Source organism: Ovis aries, chromosome 1 (genome assembly GCF_016772045.2).
Source record: "Ovis aries strain OAR_USU_Benz2616 breed Rambouillet chromosome 1, ARS-UI_Ramb_v3.0, whole genome shotgun sequence".
In the NCBI taxonomy this organism is placed as follows: domain Eukaryota; kingdom Metazoa; phylum Chordata; class Mammalia; order Artiodactyla; family Bovidae; genus Ovis; species Ovis aries.
In genome coordinates, this window is record NC_056054.1 from 5464072 (window position 1) to 5476537 (window position 12466).

At 52.1% G+C, this 12466-nt stretch overlaps 1 protein-coding gene across 10 annotated transcripts in view; it reads right to left on the bottom strand.

Annotated features, from left to right (window-relative positions):
• Positions 1–12466, bottom strand: part of AGAP1 (ArfGAP with GTPase domain, ankyrin repeat and PH domain 1) — a 576306-nt gene that overhangs the window by 407660 nt on the left and 156180 nt on the right. For 6 of the 10 annotated variants that reach the window (XM_060414781.1, XM_060414721.1, XM_060414676.1 and 3 more), the window contains exon 1: positions 8391–9447. The exons of the other annotated variants lie outside the window; for them this stretch is intronic. In XM_060414781.1, the coding sequence (XP_060270764.1) occupies positions 8391–9372 (982 nt within the window). In that variant the 5' untranslated portion in view covers positions 9373–9447. Of the gene's footprint in view, positions 1–8390; positions 9448–12466 lie in introns of those variants that run through there. 10 annotated transcript variants of the gene reach the window in all.

The following is a 12466-nucleotide window of genomic DNA, read 5'->3' on the forward strand; positions in this document are numbered from 1 at the left end:
CTTGGATGGCATCACTGACTTGATGGACATGAGTTTGAGCACGCTCTGGGAGATGGTGAAGGACAGGGAAGCCTGGCGCGCTGCAGTCCATGGGGTCACAAGGAGTCAGACACGACTGAGCGACTGAACAACGGCGACAACTGGCCTTCCTGAGAATCAGTCACAGGGACTCTACTTAAATCAACAAGGCAGCTGGACCTCAGGGCAGTGACATGACTTCTCAGGGCGCCTTGAGCCTAAGTTTGCAGCCAAGACCAAACGGATTCCACTGACTTCAGAAGCTGCACCCTCTCCACGTGGCAACGGCTCCCACGACAAACACAACATTCTTTCCTGCCACCATCATCGTGTAACTCACATACCTGAAATCAGTTCAAGGCAAGAACGCTAACAGAAAGCAAAGAAAGAAAGAAGCATGGGCTATAGGAGAATCAGATTAAGGTGAGGCTGGGACAGCACCCACCACCTTGAAGCCAGAAGGACAAAGGACGTCAGGATCATGGGGGGTCTCAATGGCCCAACAGGGGCCCAGGAAGCAAAGCCAAGCCACTGGGGCAGCTGCCACCTGTGGGAGTGGCCTTGGGGGGGAGCAGGGGTGGGAGCAGACTTCCCTTGGTCCGAGATTGCTGCTGCCGTGCTCAGTTGTGTCCGACTCTTTGTGACGCTTTGGACAGCAGTCCTCCAGGCTTCTGCGTCCCTGGGATTCTCCAGGCAAGAATACAGGAGTGGGTTGCCATGCCCTTCTCCACAGGATCTTCCCAACCCAAGGATCAAACCCAGGTTCTCCTACAATGCAGGCAGACTTTTTACCATCCGAGCCACCAGGGAAGCCCAAGACCACCAATTCCAAGCCCCGAGACAATGAACACGGCCCCCCTTTCAACATCCCGACTCTGTTGTGTGTGGAAGCCTCTGGTGACTGGGAACAACCCGCGTAAAGAGGCAGCCAACTCCAAGTGTGAGGAATGGCTTGTCTGTGCCTTCCGAGACCTGAGTCAACCTTTCCCTAATGCATCTCCCTCACCAGTGACTCCTGGGTCCGTGTTATGTCTGCTTCTCAAAAACTGGGAGACAAGTCTCCAGGCTCCCGGGTTTCCCTTCCAAATTAGAAATCCCCTAGTGTCCTTAAATGAACTGGGCTTCCGGAGCCTTCCGTGAACCAGATCAGGAAAGCAGATTAGGCCATCTCCTTTTAAATGCAAGGAAGGTCAGAGTCAAGTATGGTTGGGACTCTAGTCTGGGACCTAAAATAACCAGGACGAGATATCTGAGTGTCCAGGAGCTATGGCTGAGCCGTGGGCACCACCGAGACAGAGCTTGCCTTGCTGGGCCCACCACTCCACCAGTGACCTGGCCAGGAACTGGGGCTGCAGGAAAACAGGTTACAGGTGTGAAATCCTGTCACACAGATCTCACAGACGGACTTTTCCATTGTTTAAAAGCCCTTTCCAATTGGAACAGGAAGGTCCCAGATGGATAAACACCCACCATCCCCCACGTCCATCCACTGACCAAGAGGCATCTGGGTAATTCTGGTCTGAGGACAAGAGGGCAGGAACTGCATCGGAGGCTGGTGGCAATCCTCAAGTGTCAGCCCTTGCAATGACAGGCACAGGGGGCGAGAGGGAACACAAGATGCCCTGTGACAAGCATCTCAAACAGACGAACGTCCACGGCACGCAGCCCATGGAGTAAAGGGAGCAACCCTACAGGTCGATTAAATGACTATGTCAGGCAAGACCTCGCACGTAATGATCGCGCCAGAAGCAAATTCGGTACTTGCGAAGAATTCTCAATAAGGAATGGGAAGAAAGGGGCCCTCTTTTCCCCCTTCCCTCCCACCAGCTGAAGTGTGCCTCTTCTAATTATCTTCACTGGTCAGATAAGCAGAAGCCAAATAATTGCTTCCCAAGCCTCTGGCTGGTACACTCTGGTACTGAAAGAGTGACTGGGACTCCCATCCTCCAGTCCACAAAGCTCACTTCTGTAAGCTTTCTGAACCTTCAGATCCAGGAGGGATGTCAGAACTGAAAAACCAAAGCAAAAAAAAAAAGAAAGAAAGAAAGAAATCAAGGAGAAGAGATGAGAAAACAAAAGGTCAGGACGAATCTTTGAATTAAAGCCAGGCAAACCAACAGATGTGTGCTAACACTTTTTAAACTCTACAGGCATGTACAGTTTTGTCTTAAGCAAAGTATTAATAACAACAGAAAAGAGAACAAATGCGAAAGCCAAGATCGGTGGAAATGTATGAGAGAGAGAATGTCTCAGACGGTAACCTACAGACGAGGAAGCATCATCGCCATACTACACTCCAATGTGAGCGGAACAAAACCCACATCGAAACGATGCTGGGCAGATGGCACTTTCTCGCAAAATGATGCAAAGGCAATAATCGCCCTTCTTTGTGCTAATCTGTTGACCTTAATACCAATTCTGTTCATCACCTGGGGATATAACTGCAGCTGCACATACTTTATCTCAATTGATGCCCTAAATAAATAAAACCTCTTTTTCATTATTTTACTCACAGTGTCACCATTTTAAATGAATATAATTTTTCACATAATTACAGAAAAAGCATAACAATAGCCTAAAAGCAATTTCCCAACATAAACAAAAAACTCATGCCAAAAAAGGAAAAAAGGATAAATAAACCTCTTGGAAACCAAAACATTCTTTTTAATGCCTGACAATGGCATCAGTCATATAGATCAGGGAAACAGGAATCTTTTCCTTTTTTTTTTTTTAAGGAATTAATTATAGAAATCTCAACCAACTTGCTGATCGAGAATCTCCTCTTTTCTACCTGGTAACCTCCTACTGATCCTACAAGACCCAAATCATTGTATGCCTCTGGGAGGCCTTCATTCACTCCACCTCCTCTTTATGGACATTTGCTCCCTTTTCTTGTGTCCTCCAGTTATTTCGTCAGTTCTTCCCACAAACACTTATTACAAGTCTATTTGCCAAGTCCAGCGCTCTTCATCCTGCATAAGGAAAAGGAATGGGACACCCAGAAGGGGCTCACTGAGCCTTAGACCTGGCAGGATATTAGGCCTTCTGACACACTAGGACTAGGGTTTAGACACCAAAGAATCTGCCTGCAATGTGAGAGATTCAGGTTTGATCCCTGGGTCGGGAAGATCCCCGGTAGAAGGGCATGGCAACCCACCTCAGTATTCATGCCTGGAGAATCCCATGGACAGAGCAGTCTGGTGGGCTAGAGTCCACGGGTCGCAAAGAGTTGGACACGGCTGAGTGACTAACACTTTTCCACACTTTTCGATAATCAGACCTTACTGTAACATGTTAGGGTCAGTGCTCCAATGGAGGTCTGCTGTGCAGAGAAATGCAAGTCATATCTTCCCCAAAGTATCCATGAAGCTGTGCTTCACAGGATTCACCATCTTCCCCAACAGCCACGGACCTTGGAAGTCAGGAACTGTGCCCTAGGAAGCCCCAGCTCTCTTGCTGAGTACACGACAGAAACCCAAATGCCTCTTAATGCAACAGAACCAGAAAACAGCCCAAAATACAAAGCGGTACCAGTGCTTTATAGCTGCGTCTTATACTTCCAAACATTTTTGACTGTATAACCACCCAGATGGCTGCACTGGGCCCATGTTAAAACTGGAGGATTCTTCAGCAGAGGCACTTTCAAACATTCCTTTGGGGACAGGATATTCCAAGGCCAGGTTGAGATTAACAGAGATGCTGACAGGTGACTAGGATGAAAAGTGGGCTCCAACTAGAGAAAATTAACATGGCAAGACACAGCCCAAACCTCCGGCACACACACAGCATCTCTCGCTGCCCAGTGAGGCTCTGCATCCCAGGTGCTGTTCAGGAACAGCTCAGAGCTGTTCCATCTCCAGGAAAACCTTATAAATAAAACGATGGGGATTTTCCTAAATGTGTACCTGGAATAATTAACTTAAAAAAAAAAAGTGAATTCCAAAATGTTGAGTATGTAATTAGTTCAAAATGTCTCAAACGAGAAACTTCGAGTGACACTCTTTCTTTAAAGCCCTGAATGTCCTTCTCAGCAACAAATCAAGTTTCAAAGTGTAGCATGGAAACATATACATCACCACACTGAAACAGCCAGTGGGGATTTGCTCTCTGACACAGGGAGCTCAAATCAGGTGCTCTGTAACAACCCAGAGGGAAGGGATGGGGAGCGGGCTAGGAGGGAGGTTCAAGAGGGAGGGAACAGATGTATATCTATGGCTGATTCACGGCTGATGTACACCAACACAATGCTGGAAAGCAGTTATCCTCCAATTAGAAACAAACTTTAAAAAGGTACCCCAAAAATGTATCAGGTTATTTCAGTTATTTCATTTCATTATTGCTTCACCTCTCCACTGAAGTTTAAAAAAAAAACAAAAACTATAGAACAGTCTCTCTGCCTACACAAATTGAATGATGAAAATCAGAGAGAATCAAAAATTAAACAGCAAAGCCACTCATCAAAACATGTTGTCAAAAATCAGTTGTAAATGACTAATTTAAAGAGCTAATCTCAGTCGGGGCTATCAATGAATCACTTTATTGCTGTAATCAATCCTCCCAGACAGCAACAGAACACGCCGAAAACACGTGTGACCCTGGCCTGCCATTGCCCACAGCTGGTCCCAAAGAGTATCTGCAGGCTGGCCAGGCCAGCGCCAGCGAGTGACACCCAACAGCCTAATGAATCATTCATCATGTGAGCTTCCCTTGTATTAAATTATACTGATGTCAACATACTCTGCCCCGTTACATGCATATCGAGTAACAGGAAACTGCCCTTGATCTGACATAAGGCCTCTCTGAAACATTCTTTGTTGCTGTCGGTGTTCAGTCCTCAGTCATCTCTGATTCTTTTCAACCCCGTGGACTGTATGTAGCCCGCCGGGCTCCTCTGTCTATGGGATTCTCCAGGCAAGAATACTGGAGCGGGTTGACATTTCTTCCTCCAGGGGATTGTCCCGACCCGGGTGTCGAACCGGCATCTCCTGTGGTTCCTGTATTAACAGGCAGGTTCTTTACCACTGCGCCACCAGGGAAGCCCCTGAAACATTCCAGGGCTTCCTAACAGCTAGGAATCTGAGGACAACAGCCCTGGAACCCTGGGAGGCGAAGGATACACATCACTGGGGAGAAAGGGGAAGAGCCTCCTCAATGGACAAAACTATTAGGGATTAAAAACTATGAGAAATCACCCCATACCAGTAGGAGCTTTTAATCTTTAACCCTCAGTTCAGTTCAGTTGCTCAGTCGTGTCTGACTCTTTGAGGACCCCATGGACTACAGCACGCCAGGCTTCCCTATCCATCACCAACTCCTGGAGCTTGCTCAAACTCAAAACTCTTTAACCCTAAAGCCTTGAGGTAAGGTTATAAGAAATCCATAGCAATGTGATGTATGAACCTGTGTGCATTCTTAAAATCAGACTCTAACCATCTTACAAAGGTACCTGGTCCAAGACTAAGCAAATTAACTCTAAGAGGCCAGTTACATAATAATCAGGTAATCTTTTAAAGTTCTTTCCCAAGAGTCAGTTCAAAAACTTAACAGCTGAGGGATTTCCTAGGCAGTCCAGGGGTTAAGACGCTGTACTTCCGATGCAGGGGGCAGGGGTCTGATCCCTGGTCAGAAATGGCATGGCCAAATTAAAAAAAATTTAACAGCTGGAAGTGTGTAACAAAAGGAAAACTTGCCCCCCACGACAAATCTCCTCTAAGGCCCTTTACACTTGAAAGGACGTCAAAGTCTGACACAAAGTGGCTGAGACTTAAAGCTAGCGACTGCTCCTCTTCAAACACATCACATCACAGGTCTGCAACAGCTTACCTGTAACTCTGATATCCAAACAGGTCTGAAGATGGAAGCCTGACTCACAAACATTTAGCAGCCTCTCGGTGACAAAGCATATTTATCATGCCGAGCGTGAACATCTCCAGCTTTGCTGCCCTTTGAGAGTGTCTGATTACAGGGTGCTGCCCGACCTCACAAGCCGTGTTCTGCCTCACCACACCACACGACCTTCCTGAAATCCTCATCTTCCAGATCTGGCAAACCCACCTGGCTCCGTAGTTTAAGGCGCTACAGACATTCACAGGGAAGACTGAACCTGGGCTCCATGGCACAGGAATGCTACCCGAGAGAGGATTCTGCCCAAAATTCAAAACCTCATTTAAACAGCACCTAAATGTTGCATAATCTATGCCACAGGAAGCAAGTATGATAAAATGAGAACAGCAAAAAGCTGTGGGGTTGCACCTTTTCCTTGGAATTAGACACAGGGCTTACAAAAATCCTGAGGACACTTACGCTTCAAGCCTGTTTGCCAAAAGACAGGCGAAGGAAGTAGTTCTGTGATTACCTAGAACCGTGAAATAAGGCCCTAGAGTTCTGACTGCGTATCCTCTAATCTAGTTCACGAACATTTATTTGTTTTCCCACACAACCCACAATGCTAGAGGGTTACTCTCAGATGAAAGTAATTCCACCCTGAGAAGGAAGGGCCACAGGGATAAAGCAACCAAGTGTGATTTTAATTATTACTATATTTTATATACTGCCCTAGAGAGAGAAAAAATTCCCGATACACTTCACATCTTTACTACTCCAAACCGACTATCAATCCATTTGACCAGCTTCTAACTTGCCTGCATAGCCACGACGAAGCACTTGCCTCCTAAGCGGTGTGTGGGCCAGCTCCACGCCCCTCACTACTGGTGTACTTGTCTGCAACTCAGGCAGCTAATTACTATTTTCTACTAAGACTGTGAGAACAAAGATGCAAGCCTGCTATCATAGAGGAAGAGCTGCCTGCAGAGCAGAACTTCCCCCCAGAACACAAGTGATGGCAGCGGTAACTTACTACAAACCAAGGGTCTCAGCGTTCAATGAGGGCAATAACTTGTGTTGTTTTTAATATTTTAAGGGTATGTGGGAAGGGATGGGAAAATGGTGGAAGTCAAATGTGGTGTCTTCTAAAAAATTCCAGGGCAGGTTAAAACAAAAGGTGTGGGCAGCAAGTTAACCACAAAGAACTACCGAGAACTGCTATGTCCTCATTAATCAAAAAATTCAGATTTTAACACACCGCACATTCGACTGCCTGGTTCCAAACATCTTCTGTCACCTGAGGATGAACCGGAGCGGATGGGAACATGACATCGCCTGTGTTCAGTTTACCTTAAAAAGAACTTCAGTGAGGGCAGTGGTTTCTTTGTGTCGGCTGGTTTTAATACAGGGCTTGGCAGCCAGCTAACCTGTGAAGTCCACTAAGGAGGAACACTGTCTCCAGGGGTGGTGAGTTAGCAGTTGAGAACCTCTAATTAAAAATCCACACAAGAGTGCTTCACCCACCTCCATCTCTACTGACAGCAGAGTTTGGTAATTAGCAGAAAGGACGTTACTAATGATTTCTCGGTGGTGGAAAATGCACGGACCAATATTCTCAGACATCGCTCACAGCCCTCCCCGGTGAGAAGAAGGGTGCAACAATCCAGCCATCCCCCTGCACCTGGCCTCTTCCCTTTAGGGTGCTGCCCAGGCACGCAGAGTTTTGCTGTTTCTGGAGAACTCTGACTCCCGAACAAGTACCAGAAGGTCAGTTGGTTCTTGCAAGGGAATATTACATCTGCCTCCAGAACCTTCTCTGTAAGCCCTCTGGCAGAACAGAGAACTGAGATTTCAGGATATGTTGTGGGGCTGTGGTTTTCCTGCCTGAATGCCAGCATACATTCCCAGGAATTAGAGTCGGGGCTCGGAAGCGCTCTCACCACGTGACACCACTTGGCAGGGAGGCCGTGGGCAGAGACCCAGCTCTGACCACTGGAGTGAACCCTCTTAACCAGCAGGGCAATAGGTGAGCGAGGCCACACAGCAGCATTCGCAGACGGTGGCGTCTGCAGAGACCAGCTTGGGACGCGGGAGGAAGAAATTAACCAGGGAGGAAGCCGCCTCTCCCGGCCAGGCAGCATCACCTGCGTGGTGGCTTCAGGGGCCAAGCCGGGGTCCCTGGGGCAGCCCACAGGTATCACAGGCAGCACGCGCGCAGTGCAGCCCGAGCTTATGGAGAAAGAGGGCTGCGCCAGCAACTGCGGGGGAAAGACACCGCTGGGCAAGGTGATGTCTCCGCAGACAGGCTCACAGTGGCCTCAGTGACAGGCCCTGAGGGGCACCAGCACACGCGGCCGGGAGCAGGGGCAAGAACTTCCAGACCCGCAGTACCGGAGTCCACTCCCTGCACGGCCACCTGCCATCAGTGACCCGGGAGGGTCGGTCCCTGATCACTCCTGACCAAGCCCCGGCGTGTTCTACCAGGCAGGCCGCCTGCGGAGACCCCCCACCCCACTCAGGCCCTCCCCTCCCCGGGCCGCGCTGCCCACCTCTGCGGGGGGACCCGTCGATGCTCTCCGCACTGGACGAGTGCGCGTCGGCCGGGGCCCGCCGCAGGCTGCTGAAGTAGCCGCGCGACCGCGACGCGCCGCTCCGCGGAGAGGGCCCGCCGCCGGGCGCGCCGTCCTTGCGCGCGAAGATGCCGCTGAAGAAGCGCAGCAGCCGGTGCTCCGACGCCGTGCCGTGGCCCGCGGCCGCCGCCGCCGCCCGCGCGCGCTCCAGCCGCTGCAGGTCGCTGTTGTCCAGCGTGCGGTTCTTGCTTTTGCTGCGCTCCCAGCGCTCCAGGTCCGAGAGCGCGTCGTTCTTGCTGAGCACTTCACCCACGTCCAGGGTGTTGCGCTTCTCCGAGGCGGGCTGCTCAGAGGCCGCGGGCTCCAGGGCGGCCTCGGGGTCGGCCACCTCCTCCCCGCCCGGGGCCCAGGCCAGGCTCCCGGAGCTGCTGTAGCGCCTCCCGCGGCCCAGGGTCCTACCCCGCGGCGCCTCGGGTCGGCTCCAGTGCCTGAAGCTGAGGCTCCGCCGCAGGGGCGCGGCCCGGGCCCCCTCCACGTCCGGACTGCCCGGCGCGGGCGAGCCCGACCCCTCCTCCACCTCCTCCTCCATGGCCTGGGGCCTGCCGGTCCGGTCCTCGGGCTCCGGGCCGCGTGCGCAAGGCCGGAGCCGCCCGAGTTCCAGCTGCCCGGTGCTGCGGGTGCGGAAGGTGCGGAAGTCCCAGGTGCGCGGCGGCCGGCGGTCCTCCGGGTCCTCAGCGCCCGCCGCCTCCTCCACGAGCCGCCCGGGCGCGTCCGGGGAGCGCGCGGGCCGGGGCCTCCACGTCGGACGCGGGTCGGAGCCGCCGGGGCCCGGCGCGCCCAGCGGCTCCTTTCTGACCATGGTCACGGAGATGCGGTAGACGGTCTTCCTGGGGGGCGGCCCGCGCGGCATCGCGTCCGCGGGCGGAGACGCGGGTTCGCCGCTGCCGTCCAGCAGGTACATGTCGCCCCGGGCCGCGGCCGCCCGCCAGGGCTCCGCCGCATCCAGCGCGCCGCGGGCCGCCGGGCCGCGCCGGTCGGGGCCCGGTCGCCGGGCGAGGCGGGGAGGGCGGGCACGCCCGGAGAGGGTCCACGCCCCCCGGCTCGCCGCGAGGCGGGGCGGAGCGCGCTCAGGCTGCGGGAACGGTGCTCCTGGCGCCCGCCAGCCCCTGCGCCGCGCGGCCCGAGTGCGGGGGTCCGGGCCCGGGGCGCCGAGCCATGGGCTGGCGGGGGCCGGCGGGCGATCAGGCGCGGGGCCGGGCTCGCCGGCAGGTGCGGTGGCGGCGCGCGGGGCCCGGGGCGGACGGCGGCGCCCGCGGCTTCATTGTCTACGGCGCGGTGCCCGATCGCATCCTCCGGCCTTGTCTGCACAGTCCGCAGCCTCCTCCACTCCCTGGGTTCGGGACGCGCGGGCAGCTGCGCGGGCCGCGGGCGAGGGGCGGCGGTTTAAAATGGAAATACGCGCCGGGGCGGGGCGGGGCGGGCGGGGGGGCGGCGGACCAGCAGGGACGGCGGGCCGCGCGCCTAGCCCGGCCGCCTAGTGCCGGGAGCGCGGCGGCGGCGGCGGCGGCGGGCGCGCGGATCGGCGGTCGGGCCCAAGCGCCGGGGTGGATCGCCGCCTCACGGACTGGAGCCTGGGGTCGGGTGGGGGGCGGGGCGCAGATGAGTAGGGGAGGGGGTGGTGAGGGCTTGTTTTGCCAAAGAAAACAAAATATGAGCCCTCTGTGACCTACTGAGGATTTTTACGAAACCCTGTCCTCATCAAGGTGGTTTAAAGAAGATACGACTCAAGAGGCTTGTTTTAAAAAACAGAGTATCTTAGGTACTGGTCCTAACTTTAGAAGAGCAATAATGCATTCCTAGTAAGGGCCCAGGAAGGCATCAGGCAGGTGATGGGACTGCGGGTCACACCAGAGCCTTCCAAACAAAGGACCCGCAATTTCACTCCTAATTAATATTTTGGAGTATTTTCCCAACGTGGAGGGAAACCTCCCGACAGGCAGGCATTTGCTGTCTGGGGTCAGAGGCAAGAGGACACAGTGAGGAAGAGGAGGAGGAAAAAGGCTGGCCTGTCCCAGCCCTGTGAGCTCAGGGGTCGGTTTTTTATTTTTACACCTGTTAAGTAGGGATGGAAAAGGGAACAAAAAACCCAGTACGTAAACTCTCAGCATTCTTGTGAGGACTGAATTAGCTAAGACGTATGTGCAGGCATTCTGTGTAAGCACTAAGTAAGTATTTGCCATCTCTGCCCGACCAGCTACTTCTTGGCTTTCTAGATACTGGTTCTCCGTATTATCCAACACAGCACCATAGTCAATGGACTTGATCCATGTATTAGTTCTTCGTGATGTCCTGAACATAGATTTCTCCAGTTCGCTTGTTTAAAAGTTTCAGAAAGAAAATGTCTCATCAAACTGGATGCTTTTCTACAGCCTTCTCTAGGCCTGAAAATGCCAAGACTGCAGAGAGGTGGTTTTGAGGAAGTGCTGGAGGCCAGGCCAGGTGTGGCTGTGGGATTAGACAGCTGTTTGCAAATGCTGATTTCCCTTCTTTAGTCTCTCGAATAATTATGGGGCACCTATTGTGTTTATGGCAGGGAAAATGCTATAAAGATGAATCGGGGTCTCTTACAAAGGAGGTTATAACCTAGGAAATCTGAATTTTTACCTCAGTGAAATGAGATATTTGGACTTGATGAGATAAAAGTTAGTTGAGTTTATTTTTGAAAAGATACTTTATGGTATAGAGGATTTTAAGGGCCCTGAAAATACCCTGTACCCTGAATGATAGATATGTATCATTATATATTTGTCCAAACTCATAAAATATGAACCTAGAGACTGTTACACAGAGTAAGTCAGAAAGAGAAAAATAAATTTTGTATATTAATGCACATGCATAGAATCTAGAAAAATGACACTGATGAACCCATCTGCAGGGCAGAAGAGAGACACAGAGAGCTGACTGTGGACGCAGGTGGAGAAGGAGAGGGCGGGATGGACTGAGAGCGCAGCGCTGATATACGTACAGGGCCAGGCGTAAACAGCCAGTGAGGAGCCGCAGCACAGCACAGGGGCGACACGGGGCCCTTGACAGCACAGATGGGGGGGTCCGTGACAACGGGGGGCCCCGTGACAGCACAGATGGGGGGTGTGGTGGGGGGAGGACCAGGAGGGAGGGGACATACGTGTACCTGTGGCTGGTTCATGTGGTTTTATAGCAGAAGCCAATGCAATATTGTAAAGCAATTACCCTCCAATTAAACATAAATTTAAAAAAATTTTTAAAACTTAAAAAATACTGGAGTGGGTAGCCTTTCCCTTCTCCACAGGATCTTCCCAACCCAGGGATCAAACCCAGGTCTCCCACATTGCAGGAGGATTCTTTATCAGCTGAGCCACAAGGGAAGCCCAAATTTGGGGAAACAGTGGAAAGGGTGTCAGACTTTATTTTGGGGGGCTCCAAAATCACTGCAGATGGTGACTGCAGCCATGAAATTAAAAGATGCTTACTCCTTGGAAGAAAAGTTATGACCAACCTAGACAGTATATTCAAAAGCAGAGACATTACTTTGCCAACTAAGGTCCGTCTAGTCAAGGCTATGGTTTTTCCTGTGGTCATGTATGGATGTGAGAGTTGGACTGTGAAGAAGGCTGAGCGCCGAAGAATTGATGCTTTTGAACTGTGGTGTTGGAGAAGACTTTTGAGAGCCCCTTGGACTGCAAGAAGATCCAACCAGTCCATTCTGAAGGAGGTCAGCCCTGGGATTTCTTTGGAAGGAATGATGCTAAAGCTGAAACTCCAGTTCTTTGGCCACCTTATGCAAAGAGTTGACTCATTGGAAAAGACTCTGATGCCGGGAGGGATTGGGGGCAGGAGGAGAAGGGGACAACAGAGGATGAGATGGCTGGATGGCATCAAGGACTCGATGGACGTGAGTCTGAGTGAACTCTGGGAGATGGTGATGGACAGGGAGGCGTGGTGTGCTGCGATTCATGGGGTTGCTAAGAGTCGGACACGACTGAGCAACTGAACTGAACACAGATGATTCATAACCT